Source organism: Xenopus laevis, chromosome 4L (assembly GCF_017654675.1).
Source record: "Xenopus laevis strain J_2021 chromosome 4L, Xenopus_laevis_v10.1, whole genome shotgun sequence".
Classification (NCBI taxonomy): Eukaryota; Metazoa; Chordata; class Amphibia; order Anura; family Pipidae; genus Xenopus; species Xenopus laevis.
The window spans coordinates 124,795,096-124,811,186 of record NC_054377.1 but is presented as its reverse complement, the minus strand read 5'-3'; the positions used below and the strand labels follow the sequence as shown (position 1 = coordinate 124,811,186).

Below are 16,091 nucleotides of genomic sequence, written 5' to 3'. Positions count from 1 at the left end.
GGAAGATAAATAATAAAAAGCGGCAACATTAATATACATGTAGCCTTACAGAGCATTTGTTTTTAGAAGGGATCAGCAGCCTCCATCTGAAAGCTGGAAAGAGCCAGAAGAAGGCAATAATTCAAAAACTGCATAAAAAATAATAATAATGATAACCCATTGAAAAGTTGCTTAGAATCGGCCATTCGATAACATACTAAAAGTTAACTTAAAGGTGAACCACCACTTTAACGTCTACCCTGTTAAATGGCTCTATAAACAGTGTAGGCATTAGGGATGCACCCAATCCACTATTTTGGATTCGGCCGAACCCCCGAATCCTCCGCAAAGGATTTGGCCGAATACCGAACCGAATCCGGATTTACATATGCAGATTAGGGGTGGGAAGGGGAAAACATTTTTTACTTCTTTGTTTTGTGACAAAAAGTCACGCGATTTCCCTCCCGGATTTGGATTCGGTTCGGCCGAGCAGAAGGATTGGGCCGAATCCTGCTGAAAAAGTCCGAATCCTGGCCGAATCCCGAATTCGGTGCATCCCTAGTAGGCATGTATGGACCATGTATGCACAGTATATATGAGGACATATGCAAAGAGAAACAATATGGCAGTTCCACCAAAGCATACAATAGCACAATCATTTTAAGAGTTACATGTTGCCCCCCTCCAGTCTATATCTATTTTACAATTTGAGAAAAACTATTTGTTTTCCTTTAAAGCGGACCTGTCACCTACACATAAAAAGCTGCATAATGAAAGTCCTTTGCAAATTAAACATGGGACACTAATTTTAAAGGATCTATCCATGCTATAAAGGTATTTAAATATCTAAACTGTCAATCAGAATTATCTAAAGCATAGAGGTGGGGCAGACAATTACTTTCACTTTCCATTCAACAATTCCTACATGTCACTGCATTCCCCACATTCCCCCTTCCCTCCTCAGGCTCTATAATTGTGTAGGGTACTGCGCATGGGCATTAGGTCCCCCATTCTGGTGCTAACACAAGATTTTGGGGTGATACACTTGCTGTGATTGTATAATTTCAAGACTGAAGGAAACAAAATGTAAATAATAAATACAGTGTAAGTAAACTTTAAATTTGTGCAACTATCATGATCGAAAATAATTTGGAATTATTTCTTAGGGTGACAGGTCCCCTTTAAAGAAATGATACGAGGAAGCCGATTGCTGGGGTTCATCACTGCAGCTAATCTCTCTGGACAGTACTGTATTTCTCTGAGATTACATAACAGTGGTCACATGCATCTAAAAACCCCATATTCAAATTATAAATATTTCCTAGAAGAGATTAAGAATGTACATATTTATATTGTTGCAGACTAGTTATTTCTCTAGATCTTGTCTATTCTTCACAGATTTTTCATGTAAGCAGAACAATAAGCTGTGTATTGTAATGACCTGATCTGGCTGACTATGTCCTCAATGTGACATTCTGTTTCAATATGTCTGGCCTTATTAGTGAAAGACACTACTAGACAAGAAGTCATAGGACCTTTAAAACTTATTACATTGTCTCCTGTGGGCTTCGCTATCTTGTTACACACAACCTATCACACACCGAGAGTGTTATTATTTCATTATAATACACAAGAGCCATGAATATCTTGTAAATGATATCCTTATAAACAGTGACTAGTGATGTCATCAGTTATAAACAGTGAGTAGTGATGTCATTTTTGTCACATGACTTGCTAAAACTTGTGTATTACAATAAATAAAGTACCTTGTTGGAAAATATGAGGATATTAGACATCACCTTGGAGTTCCATGACCTGTATAAAAACACGTGGGCCAAGTATAACTCCTGAGTAATTTATAATATTCTTATATTTTACAAGAGGGGGTACTTTATTCACTATATTATTTTCACTTGGAGTTGATTTAGGACCCCATTTAAGAATGTTTGAGCATTCGACTAGTAAAAATACAAGAATAGGTCAGCTTCCTGTCCCCAACCTTGGAAGGTTTAGGTGAAGTTTTTTTTAAAAAAAAACCCACTTGAGGGGAAAAAAATGAACAGCAGGAAGTTTTCGAATGAGGAAACTGAGCAAGAGTTACTAGTTTTTACTAGTCAAATGCTCAAGCATTAAATGGAGCTCTGATTTTTACTTGCCACAAAAAGTAGTTGGGCCCTCTTTGTCTGCATGGCCACACCAATATGTCGAAACCCCAACTGCACGTCTCCTTCAATCGTGACAGTTTGCATATGCAAATCGGGGTCCCGATTCAGTTTAGGATTCTGATTCAGTTTAGGATTCTGATTCAGTTTAGGATTCTGATTCAGTTTAGGATTCCACCAAAATGGTGTGAAAGATTTGGCCAAATCCCAAAAGTAAAGGTGGCCATAGACACACAGATCCTATTGAACGAATCGAGGATTCGTACGATTTTCGGATCGTGTGTGGCGTGTGCCGACATCTTTCGTCCGGTGATCCCGCCAGGAAACCACGGCACATCGTAATCGGATCGTTCGGCCATACGGCCGAACAATCAGATTACACCCGATATAGCCATGTTTGTTAATGGCATATCGGGGGAAAAGATCCGCTCGTTTGGCGATGTTGCATCTATGGCCACCTTTAGGATTCTGTGAATCTCTACGTCAACCACATCTCAAACAAGAGTTTTTCCTGTCCTGTATAAATGACCCAAGTCAAATGACCACTATATAAAAAAAATGGAGGAACCGCTTGACATATTCATCATAGCCAACATATTTATCTAGTTAAAAGCGAGTAATGTCTTACTTATATACAAACGGAGGCTATTACAGTAATGTACTGTGGTTTGTTTCTCTTTTATTAGCATTTAGCTTTAATAAGCCACCCGCCCCAACCCCATCTGTCATGTGTTGTCTACTGCAGAGCAAAGAAAGGTAAAAACAAATACTATGTTAAGAACATTGTTGTTGCATTTCTTAGGTATATTTTCCTGTTCCAACATACAAATTCAACTTTAAAGGGTTATTCACCTTCCAAACACTTTTTCAGTTGAGTTGTTTTCAGATTGTTCCCCAAAAATAAAGACTTCTTTCAATTACTTTCCATTTTCTATTTTTTACTGTTTTTCCAAAATCTAAGTTTAAAGTTGAATGTTCGTGTCTCTGGTGTTTCAGACAGGCAGCTCAGTAATTCAGGTGCAGACTCTAACCCAGGAGTGCCCATACTTTACTAATGTGGGGTCTACTTTTAGTGATGTTGTCCCATTATGATCTACATCCATAAAAGCATTGTTAGCATTCTGTTCCATGCAAAATATTACTTAAATATTGATGTATATTGTATATTGTTATATTTAACAAACAACTATTTACTATGTAACCGTAACATAATAAATATCTGAAGGAAAAGAGTAAAACAGGAGGGTGATATAGACAAGCTGTTTGTTGACCGTGTCTTGAGATCTACTGATCACCAGCTAAAGGTCTACTGGTAGATCCCAATCTAACTTTTGGGCACCCCTGCTCTTAACGGTTACAATTTTGCAACTTTTAGGGCGTTATTTATTAAGGGTCGAGTTGTGTTTTCCAAGAGAACTCCAGTTTGATGGGTTTTTTTGGGTCAAAAATCTAATTTTCGCATTTAAAAAAAAACCCGGCCCTGGAGATAGCTCGAATCCGAAAATACTCCAGCTCAAACCTATTGAGGTCATGTAGAAGTCAATGGCAGAGGTCCCTTGAACCATTTCAAAGTGTTTTTTCAGAGGGTTTTGCCCAAGAACTCAATCAATTCGAGTGATTCGAGTTTTTTCCTGTTGAAAAATTAATTCATTAAAGTCTTCGGGTTGTTAAAGGAGAACTAAACCCTAAAAATTAATGTGGCTAAAAATGCCATATTTTATATATTGAACTTATTGCACCGGCCTAAAGTTTCAGCTTGTCAATAGCAGCAATGATCCAGGACCTCTAATTTGTCACAGGGGTCACCATCTTGGAAAGTGTCTCACATGCTCAGTGGGCTCTGAGCAGCTGTTGAGAAGCTAAGTTTAGGGGTCTTTGCAAATTATCAAGCAGAAAATGAGGTTTGTCTGTAATATAAGATGATGCTACAGGGCAGATTATTAAATTCTGATGCTAATTGCATGTGCTGCCATGTAGTAATTATCTGTATTAATTACTAATCAGCCTATAATATATTGTGACATTTCTATTCTATGTGTACTGTATATTGTGAGTGGGTCCCTAAGCTCAGTAAGTGACAGCAGCACAGAACATGTGCAGTGAATCAGCAGAAAAGAAGATGGGGAGCTACTGGGGCATCTTTGGACCAGATCTTTACTGCTAAAGGGCTGTGGTTGTCTTGGGCTGGTACAGAAGCCTAAAACATAATGTACAACATTTCTATCAACTTCTTTAGTTAGGCTTTAGTTCTCCTTTAACCTCAAACTCGTTTAATCAAGTTTTTTCCATTAGCGTTTTTTCTTAAATTAGAAACCATTCTAGTTGCGAGTTCAATCGAGGTATAAAATAAAATTCTTAAATTCAACCTTTGATAAATGACCCCCTTAGATGATTGATTTCTCAGCAGCATCTCTGAAGGATTAGCAACTATTGTATCAATTGTAACAGCTGCCTTTAAAGTGGAGCTCCACAAAAAACATTACTTAAGCCTTTTGAAAAGTAAACATAATTACAAGCAACTTTGCAATATACATCAATTAAAAAATATGCAGACTTTTTATGATGTTTAATGGATTGGAACAGTTCCCTACGCCTAGCCCTCTGCTCTCTTGCTGATCTATCCGATTACTTTGCTGAGCTGGCTGACCAGCAGGATTTCAGCTAAGAACATGGCATTTATTCATACTTTATGTAGAAACAGATAACACTTATGGGTATATTAGGGGTTTCTGTGTTAATCAGATTTTGGTTTGAAAGCCGGAGTTCCCCTTATATGAAACTCAGGGATTCTGCTCAGCAGGGACAAAAACAACAAATGTATTAAACTAAATGTATGAATTTAGTACAGTTACAGGGTCGGCAACGCCCCCCCAGGTGAAAAATGACACGTTACACTTCAATATTACAAAAACAGGCACAAAGGATTGTGGGAGTTGTAGTCAAGCAACACCCGAATGGTTGCAGGTCAGACAGCCCAGTTTACACCCATATATATCTCTGATGGTGTGTCATTCCTTAAAGGGATGCTGTCATGGGAGAAAGACATTTTTTTCAAAATGAATCAGTTAATAGTGCTGCTCCAGCAGAATTCTGCGCTGAAATCCATTTCTCAAAAGAGCAAACAGATTTTTTTATATTCAATTTTGAAATCTGACATGGGGCTAGACATATTGTCAATTTCCCAGCTGCCCCAAGTCATGTGACTTGTGCTCTGATAAACTTCAATCACTCTTTACTGCAAGTTGGAGTGATATCAACCCCCTCCCTTCCCCCCCCCCCCCCCAGCATCCAAACAAAAGAACAATGGGAAGGTAACCAGATAGCAGCTCCCTAACACAAGATAACAACTGCCTGGTAGATCTAAGATCAACACTCAATAGTAAAAACCCATGTCCCACTGAGACACATTCAGTTACATTGAGAAGGAAAAACAGCAGCCTCTCTCCTAAAGTGCAGGCACAAGTCACATGACCAGGGGCAGCTGGGAAATTGACAAAATGTCTAGCCCCATGTCAGATTTCAAAATTGAATATAACAAAATCTGTTTGCTCTTTTGAGAAATGGATTTCAGTGCAGAATTCTGCTGGAGTAGCTCTATTAATTGATGCATTTTGAAAAAAAACATGTTTTCCGATGACAGGATCCCTTTAAAATAAAGTAGTGATAAGATAGTTACAAATGGCATGTTTATATTTTTACCTCTGCCTCTTATCTGCCGTTTAACAAGGATGGGGGTCCTATGGCCACTGACTGTCATTTAGTCTGCGCAGTAACTGCCCCCAAGTGTTTGGATAACGTTTCATGGCACTTTCTGCAGCACCAGTGTTGTGTATTTTAATACTGTGCCACAATTTGGAAAGAATCACACTTAATGACCCCAGAGGATCTTCAAGACTCCGGTTCAAGAATCTGTTATGTACCCCTGGGGTACCAGAAGTGCTGTTTTCCTCATTATTTAAAGCAGGGCTGACCCTATTTTAGCAATTTTCAGTGAGGTCGCAGCATCAAGGTCAACTATCTCATAGTGTATTTCAATAAACAAAGTTTATCAAGTCACCGTTAGCCTGAGAATGCGTTATACATAGAGGAAATCTTATTGGACTGATTTTAAACAATGGGCTGCTATAAACGCCCCCAGCTCTACCTTTTGCGCATCACTGTTTGACTGTGTATCATGTCGTACACTTCAAATCATAGAACATACACAGTGTAATTCAGAATTACATTACATTTCATTTATATCACAGGGTAAGAAAAAATAAAAATCACTAGTCACAATTATGCAGAAACCTGCAGCTGTATTTGGGGGTTAATGCCTGAAAATGCAGAATGGAGAGATGTGCTTTGTAATTCACTGCTCGGTTCTACTCTGGTCCCTACATATGAATGGGTAGCATGTCTGACATACATGAAAGGGGTTGTTCACCTTTGAGTTCAATTTTAGTATGGCGTAGAGTGATATACTGAGAAGATCTGAAATTTGTTTTCATTTTTTATTATTTGTGGTTTTTGAGTTATTTAGCTTTTTATTCAGCAGTTCTGCAATTTCAGCATCTGGTTGCCAGAGCCCAAATTACCCTAGCAACCATGCTAAGAGACTGGAATATGAATAGTGGATGACCGGAATAAAAAGAGGAGCAATAATAATATATTTGTAGCCTTACAGAGCATTTGTTTTTTTAGATGGGGTCAGTGAACCCCATTTGAAAGCTTGAAAGAATCAGAACTATAAAAAAAAAAAAAAAGAAATGAAAACAATTGAAAAGTTTTTTAGAATTGACCATTCTTCAAAAAAGTTACTTTAATTTAAACGTGAACCACCCCATTAACTGTCGGGAAGGTGCAGTTGAGCAGAACAGTGAGAAAGTGTTGGTCTAACAAGGCAGTTCTTATTTTAAATATTATTGCTGAAATGTGTATTCTCTTCTTCACTATGGGGCAAATTTACTAAAGTGACTAACGTTAGCGAAAATTCACCAGCATGACGTCATTTTGGTACTTCGCTGATTTACTAACGGGTGCTGGCGTAACTTCACTAGAGAAGGAGATAGACTCTAGCAATACTTCGCACTCTTACGCCAGGAGAAGTTTCGGTCTGGCAAAAGAGTGTTACTTCGCAAATTCACTAAGATGCGCATTTTACTGGACGTTACCTGTTCCGCCAGACTTTCCTTCGCCAGCTCAGACCAGGCGAAGTGCAATAGAGTGTATAGGGCTTCTTCAATTTTTAGTTGAAAACTAAAAAAGTCCCAAAAAACGATGGCTTCTTTGTTCTTTCAGGGTGATAGGCTGTAAAAGTCTGTAAAATTATTTTTGGGTAGCTGGGCTCCCCCCTACATTTCCTAACATATGGCACAAACTATACACTGGGCACATGTGTAGGGCAATATAACAACTCTATTTTATTTCATTAAGGTTTCCTGGGCTTGTGTAGTGTAATGTATTTGCTGCAGCATATACGTCCATTCAACTTTTACTTCCCACCGTATGCAAATTAGGCGACGCTAACGCAACTTAAAGGTTAGTGAATTTGCCCCTATGTCTCCTGCTAACAGGAGCACCGGGCCAGAAGTATTAGTTAAGTGATTACAATCAATTGGGACTGCCTAACTTTTGTCAACCCCAAGTGATTGTGACTTTACTTCTCCTTACAGCAACAGACCGCTCATTTTCATTATACAGAGCAAACAAAAGTAACAAACTAACCCTGAAACGATAGAAAGTATGTCTCTTACCCTTGGGAGCTATCAACAAGCAGTCGAACTAGGATACCAGTCACAGCAACCAGAATTGGATAGTGATCCACACTTTCTAGCCCTGCCAGGTAAAGATATAAGCAAAGGGTTAAGAGGGGAAAAAAAAAAAAAAAGAAATCCTCACATGATTCAGGACACACGGGTATCTCTGCAGCGACTTCTAATTTTAGTCAAAGGAACTTCAGGCTCAGCATACAACAATGAAGAAAAAAAAACTTGGCTCACATAATTACCTGGAAGCCGGAGATTAACCACTCTGTCAAATAGGTTTCTCTCAGCTGTCACACGATTTAGCACCTGATTCAGAAGCTGAAAGGAGAATAATAAATCCATTAACGCGCCTTCCTCTTAAGAACTCGCTATACTTCAACAACACCATGTTACTTCTAGGATTGTGGAGACAGTGTCTGTACCTGAGCCAAGCGCCTTAGAAGCAGCTCAGATGATGACCGACTCCAGTCCAGAAAGATGTCAGGTACAAGGGTGACTGTCATTTCCAAAACCCGCAGGAGGCTGACAGATAAGTCAAAGCAGGTGGCACAAACTTTTAGCTGCCGGCTATCCACAAAGTTCCTCTCCAGCCGTTCAGCAGCTTGTTGTATCTGAAAGGGAAAGAGAAGCAAGAAGGATTATTGTGGCTCTTTTCTCAACAAGCTGCCTCCCAATACCTATTTTGCCTCTAGAATGGAATATTCATTTGATTTTTTAGACTCTCTTCATAAATGCACCCATAGCCTGCGCCAAACTTGTGGTTTTTCACATTTCTACAATATACTCTGTGCAGCCTATGCCACTTTCAAATGCATGCAGCACGTTGCCTTCAGGTTGAATTAGCCACCTGGGAATTGAGAGTGGCAGGTAATTAAAAGGGTTGTTCACCTTTAAACAACACGTTGGTTTCAGATAGATCACCAGAAATAACGACTTTTTCCAATGACTTTCTATTTTCTATGTGTGATAGTTTTTCTAATATTGAACTGTAGTGTCATTTTTCACCTTCTGAAGCAGCTCTGGGGGGGGTCGCAGACCCTGTAAACGAAATGGATACATTTCTTATCTGTGTCCCTGCTGAGCAGAATCCCCGAGTTTCATTACAGGCAGCTGTTAAAATTGATACAATATTTGCTAATACTCCAGAGATGCTTCTGAGAAATGTATCAACTCAATGTTGCAAAATTGTAACAGAATTACTCAAACACCAGAGACAAGGTCATTAAACTTTAAACTCAGATTTTGGAAAAACAGTAAAAAATAATGGAAAGTAATTGAAAAAGGTCTTTATTTCTGGAGAACAATCTGAAAACAACTGAACTGAAAAAAGTGTTTGGAAGGTGAAAACCCCCTTTAAAGGACCAGTAACATCAAATTTTTTTAAAAAAAAAAACACAACGAATAAATAACACCAAGACAAATTATATTTTAAAATTGCAAAGTCTTTATTAAGAAATAACTTACAAAAACTCAGCTTCCGCTCCTCTTCAGAAAAGGCGATAGGGCGACCATCCATCCAGTGGCGCTCAATTTCTCCTCCCTGGCTCTCTGCTGCTGGCCGCTGAATGGTGCTCTAAACTGTCAAAGTTTTCCCAATGTGCCCCAAGCCTGCCAGTGCCTGAGTGCAGCGCCCTCAGTGCCTGAGTCTTCTTCCACACATTCACAAACAGGAATGGTTTGTACTTTGTATAAGTGCTGCGATAACCCTGCGCTAATGTGTAGCGGTGCTGGTTATGTGTGTAACCAAGGTAGTAGGTAACTCTCATGCCCTTAACCGATGTGGTTAGTTCAGTAGGACTTGGTCTATTCCACTGTATGCACAGAGCACAGATCATTTGCAGCTTTTATTGTGTCTGCAATCCCTTCCCATTGTAGGAAGGCTGCTGGTTACCGTGTTTTATAACCTGTGCTTGTGTCTGTGTATGAGATGCGTCCTTGCTCAGAACTGTGCGATTGTGTCTCCTCTGGCTCCGGAGCTCTGCCGTGGTATGTGGTAGTGCAGGAGTGGGAGGCACTGTATTCTGCCGGCTCCACTCTCACACTGCTATAATATAGATAATGGGGTCCCTAGTGCTGCGCCGCATTGATCTATATAGATATACACACAGACACATAGAGTATTCAATAGCAGATCGCCGTGCCTGGGGACCCCATTACCTTTATTATAGGCGACACTAGAATGATATTGAGTAGTGACACGGAGCCCACACAAAACACACACCATTAGTTTCACAATCACACTGTGTATACTGTCACACTCCCTGGCACAGATGCAATAGTAACAGAGTGAAACACAGATGCGCCTCTAATACAGCAGCAGCGTTAGCAGTGTTTTGTGTGGGCTCCGTGTCACTACTCAATATCATTCTAGTGTCGCCTATAATAAAGGTAATGGGGTCCCCAGGCACGGCGATCTGCTATTGAATACTCTATGTGTCTGTGTGTATATCTATATAGATCAATGCGGCGCAGCACTAGGGACCCCATTATCTATATTATAGCAGTGTGAGAGTGGAGCCGGCAGAATACAGTGCCTCCCACTCCTGCACTACCACATACCACGGCAGAGCTCCGGAGCCAGAGGAGACACAATTGCACAGTTCTGAGCAAGGATGCATCTCACACACAGACACAAGCACAGGTTATAAAACACGGTAACCAGCAGCCTTCCTACAATGGGAAGGGATTGCAGACACAATAAAAGCTGCAAATGATCTGTGCTCTGTGCATACAGTGGAAGAGTCCAAGTCCTACTGAACTAACCACATCGGTCAAGGGCATGAGAGTTACCTACTACCTTGGTTACACACATAACCATCACCGCTACACATTAGTGCAGGGTTACGGCAGCACTTATACAAAGTACAAACCATTCCCGTTTGTGAATGTGTGTAAGAAGACTCAGGCACTGAGGGGGCTGCACTCAGGGGCTGGCAGGCTTGGGGTACATCGGGAAAACTTTGCCAGTTTGGAGCATCAGTCAGCGGTCAGCAGGATTCAGCAGCAAAGAGCCAGGGAGGAGAAATTGAGCGCCGCTGGATGGATGGTCGCCCTGTCGCCTTTTCTGAAGAGGAGCGGAAGCCGAGTTTTTGGGAGTTATTTCTTAAAGACTTTGCAATTTTAAAGTATAATTTGTCTTGGTGTTATTTATTAGTGGTGTACTAACGAATTTCTTTTAAAAAAAAATTTGATGTTACTGGTCTTTTAACCACTTCCGGGAGTTTTTCTCTACTCCATGTCCACAGCACCACAACCGCTTCTCATCATCTTGAGCTGGCTGTCATTAATCTAGTCAGGCCTCAAAGTCTCCTTCTAAACCCAGTCTTCACTTACCTCTTGGATCATACCAATGAATTCAGAGAAGGCCCAGTTTAGCTGATTCAGAACACTGTTGAGAAAGCTTGATGCCAGTTCTGGGTCTCCTCGAAGAAGCTCTGCCATGTGGTTTTGCAAGAGAGCGGAGGGACAGGGCTCTAACATAGCAGAAAAAGAAATTAAAAACTGGCATAAAAATCAGTCAAATTTGTTGACATAAAGGCCGTCAAATATCTAAACATGAATACAATAAGACATAGTTCTTACTCACTCTGCAAACTGGGCAGGTTGGCATCCTCGGGTTTAGTTTTCAGCAAGTGTGGAAGTCGTGTGTATCTGTAACCAAAGCCGCAGCCCTAAGAAGATGGGTGAAAACAGATTTTGGATCAGAAAAAACTTTAAGTGATGCAATATAACAATGTAAATAAATAGATAATATAAATGAAGTGGAAACAAATTAAAACACTCAGTACTGGATTAAAGAGAATAATAAATATAAATATATTTTTTTTCACCTCTAGAATTTGGTGGACATTGTGGCACTTTTATTAGATGGTGAAACTAGAGCTCACCACAAGTCAGAGTGAAATTCTGCTGCTCTCTGTTTATTTCTGTTATTTTGGGGGCCATATTTATCAATGGATGAAAGTGAGTTTACCTTTTGAAAAAAACGCTTTAAAAAAATTCCAAAGAAATTCATAAAATGACTTTCACTCTGGTGAACTGTGGTGAGATTTATCACACTTTAATAAATATGCCCCATTGTCTTAAAAACATGTAACCCCCCCACCACCACAAAAAATAATCAGTGAAGAGCCCCTTTAAAATCTTTAGATAACTGCAACACTGGTTGTTAAAAGGTTAACAGTAAGGCTGCAGCATCTTCTTAATCACTTAGGGAGTGGATTAGAAGAGGAGAAGGATTCCTAAGTTATTTACTTTGGCTGTTGGCTAATGAGCATGCTCAGTTCTTCTCAGCTCACTAAACACACCCTCCAGTCTAACAGCCAATGAAGAGATAGCATTGCTGGTTCCCATAGAAACCTTAGCTGACTGATCCTATTTTTTCTCCTAACCACCTCTCCTGAGTTCAGCTTAACCATTTCAGTGCTCATCCCCAGCAGAACTTTTTATCAGAGTATGTTGTGCCTGTGTAACCTGCAGTCTGCATTGCATGAACTATACAGCATATATGTCCTGTTTGCACATGTCACCGATGATGTGTAAGGGGGAAAATGGCCACCAGGTGAAATCTGCTATTTGTTTTAGGAAAATATGATGGCGCTGGCAAATGGAAAGGGTATATGCAGTACAAATGATGTTGCTTGGGTGGGGAAGATGCATATGCATGGTAGGAAAATGTAGGCCTTACATGTTCTTTAAGTTTGTCTGTGCAAAACAAGTAAACCTATAGCAACCAACAATCAGCTTTCTTTATTCAGCTTGCAGAGCCCTAAGGAAAGCCAATTGGTTGATTACGTTTACTGCACTGGGGCAAACAATCCATTGAGATTAACCAATCTTTGCTTAAAATGAAAAACTGCATTGAAATCCAGTGAGCAGAACACGTATGCATATGGGTATACTACGGGCCTTTGTTCTCTCTACGGTAATGGTATATTGCACAAACACCTGCAGCACTTAACAGTTTTGTTAAGGATTCAGACCCCATGAGCTTTGCTTGTTTGCCTACACATTATACATTTGTGCTCTTTTACCTTTTAATGTGACATATACAAAATAGGCCAGCAATTATTGGAATTGACTAACCACAGCCATTATTGCCAATACAGGTGCCATTACATCATACAATTACATTCTTTGCTTCCTACATCGTAGCTAAAGTTTGTGAAAGCCCCTTTATTGTTTCTGCCCAGCAATTCCCCATGTGCACAAAGTGAGGTCTATTCTCCATGCTTTGCAAAGATTAGAGCGGATGAAGTTTGTTGGATGCTTTGGTCCTGACTTCAACTGAAAGGAACGCCCGTGGGATGAAACTGGAATGGCAACTGCATTTCTTCATCCTGAACATCATCATCCTTACTCAACCTTACTGATGAATTGATGAATGGAAGAAAATCCCAGTAACAATTTCCAGTATTTGGTGGAAAGTCCTCCTATAAGTGCAGAGGCTGTTATAGCAGCAAAGAGATGACTGATTTCATATTAATAACCTTGGTTTGGGAATGAGATGTTGGACGGGCAAGTGTCTACTTTTGGCCATATAGTGTATATCTGTATTTTTAACACCTAATAGGTTTTCAAGGCACAATATGCTTCTTCAGGGAAAACAAGATGTACATATTAACTTTATTTCATAATGACATGTGGCTAATAGCAAGTTTCCCAATCCAAACTCCTGGCATGAAAATTCAATATACACTTTAAAGATTAGCTCTAAAGTTTCTGGAGGTTCCCCTACCTGTATCATGTTTATATACACGGTTAGTTCTGTTTCTAACTAGAATAGATCACAGTCTGTGGATAAAGCTGTTCAGGCAGGGGATACAGGAGTAAAGATTGGAAAGGTTCTCAATTAATAAAGACACTGCAGTGTGTCATATCTTGGCTGCCAGTGAAAGAAAAATGAATAAGGAGGAAAGGGGTAATCAGCCCACAGCATGTTAGCCACATTCTGCTTGTGAAATAAAAATCTAATTACACCCACTGGCCCTTTTTCCTTACCCTCCATAGCCTCACAAGGATCCAGTTGGTTTGAGCCCATGGTCTTTGCTCGTATGGAGCCAGCAAATTCTTCATCATGCTAATCTGCCTGAAGAAATAAACGCCAATTAGCAGGTCTGTGCAGCTAGAGCCACGTCAAGAGACTACATTAATTATATGCTAAAAAGAAGTCTGACTTACTGCTCTGCTGAGATCCTCTCCACCGCACGCAGGGAGTGTGGGTAACAGACATAGCTTGCAAGAGCCTGCATAAGCGAATCCTTAATGTCTGGCAGAAAACAGGAGGTTTTAGATGATTTCCTTAAACATTTTTTATCTTACACACACACACACAAAAGCCAAACCCATGGACAGGGAGTAAAAATTGGATCAGTGGTTAGAGAAAACCAACAATGCCTCTACTCACCAGTTCCCACAATTCTTGAATCTGCAAAGTGCTTGGCCAGGATGGTGGCCAAACGTGTTAGCGTTTCTTCATAGCCTACAACACAAAATTATATTTTTTTTTTTCCAGTGCAGCCTTTAAAATGGATTATACTTTATTTCTATGTTATTATACTTTATTTTTACATTTTTAAATTGATCATTGAGAAAATCTTGAAGCCCAAGCAAGTTCAGAATTCGTGTTAGGGTGGCCATACACGGAGAGATCCGCTCGTTTGGCGATGTCCACCGATATGCCCACCCTAGGGCCCAACGATCGGATCCTAACGATGCCTAATGGGGGGTGGCATCAATGAACAGATGCGGCCGCGATCCAACGAGATTTTTAGTCCCATCCGATCGAGATCTGCCCAACTTTCGGCCAGATCTCGATCGGGGAAGCCCGTCGGGGGCCCCATACACAGGCCAATAAGCTGCCGACTCGGTCTGTCAGCAGCTTTTATCGGCCCGTGTATGGCCACCTTTAGAGTCGAGCATATGAACCAAAACAGGTGGGAAAAAAGAAGTCATGCAAATCCAGTCAAACATACCTGGGAGCTCCTCCATACTGCTTACTGGGCTAAAGTAATTCTTGAGTGCATTATAGCTGTTCATAGCCACATTTAGGTAAAATTCTGGCATGAATGCAAAGAGGGATCCAGTACGGTCAGCATGTTCAATACTGCGTAAACACACCTGAAGAAGCCAGTATATGTCTTGCATCTTCTCCTGCATGGGGGCAGAAAACATATATTCAGCGTCTTCCATGCGGAGTGTTTATAGTAAGTAATGTAAGTACAGAAATATTCTTTCCATATCCCTTAATTAGTGAATATGTTAACACACAATACATTGCTACTGATAATGTATGTGCTGCTTATTAGGAATTATATTGTGCCATTTAATCATTGTACACATATGACATTACCATTTACAAGAAATTCTATTCTGTCTTTGGGAAGCAGAATAGATCATTGGTATTACTATTGCAGGTATGGGACCCGTTATCCAGAATGCTCGGGACCTGAGGTTTTCCGGATAACGGATCTTTCCATAATTCGGGTCTTCATGCCTTAAGTCTACTAGAAATTCATTTAAACATTAAATAAACCCAATAGGCTGGTTTTGCTTCCAATAAGGATTAATTCTATCTTAGTTGGGATCAAGTACAAGCTACTGTTTTATTATTACAGAGAAAAAGGAAATCATTTTTAAAAATTTCGATTATTTGGATAAAATGGAGTCTATGGGAGACAGCCATTCCGTAATTCGGAGCTTTCTGGATATCAGTTTTCCGGATAAGGGATCCTACATCTGTATTTGATTGAGAACCAATTCATCATATGTAACAGAAAGTGCAACTGTAACTAATCTTTGATTTCTACCAAAAGGCAAAACGGACCATGCATCACAAAATTTCACTACATAATAAGAATATTCTGTAGATTTTAAAGGTAAGGAATACAGACTAGAAAAAACATAAAATATTAAAGCAATGATAAAATGGCTCGTTTTGACCAGAGAAATATAGAAATTTCAAGTGGGCATGCTAAAATGTCAGCATTGCTAAATATCACTGAAATGATTTCTGTTTATGCCAAGTTGTTTTTAAATTAAAGTTCTGAGAATTTTCTAGCTGTAGCCTTGAACCCATAAACCAACACCCAGCTTACACAGAGTTAAAATACTAGGCAGAATCCACAATAATCCTAACAGACTCAAAGTTTAGAGACAAATATCTTTCAATGCCTCCAGTCTCTCAACAAAACTGATCTATGGT

The 16,091-nt window shown here is 39.8% G+C and overlaps 1 protein-coding gene across 1 annotated transcript in view; it reads right to left on the bottom strand.

The window, feature by feature from the left end:
* rnf123.L (ring finger protein 123 L homeolog) overlaps positions 1–16,091 on the bottom strand; it is a 68,091-nt gene that overhangs the window by 17,150 nt on the left and 34,850 nt on the right. Inside the window, exons 27-35 of the mRNA XM_018258948.2 lie at positions 14,863–15,040; positions 14,295–14,369; positions 14,069–14,156; positions 13,889–13,976; positions 11,475–11,559; positions 11,222–11,361; positions 8,311–8,499; positions 8,131–8,206; positions 7,877–7,958 (exon numbers count right to left, since the gene is read on the bottom strand). Of these exons, the coding sequence (XP_018114437.1) occupies positions 7,877–7,958; positions 8,131–8,206; positions 8,311–8,499; positions 11,222–11,361; positions 11,475–11,559; positions 13,889–13,976; positions 14,069–14,156; positions 14,295–14,369; positions 14,863–15,040 (1,001 nt within the window). The remainder of the gene's footprint in view (positions 1–7,876; positions 7,959–8,130; positions 8,207–8,310; positions 8,500–11,221; positions 11,362–11,474; positions 11,560–13,888; positions 13,977–14,068; positions 14,157–14,294; positions 14,370–14,862; positions 15,041–16,091) is intronic.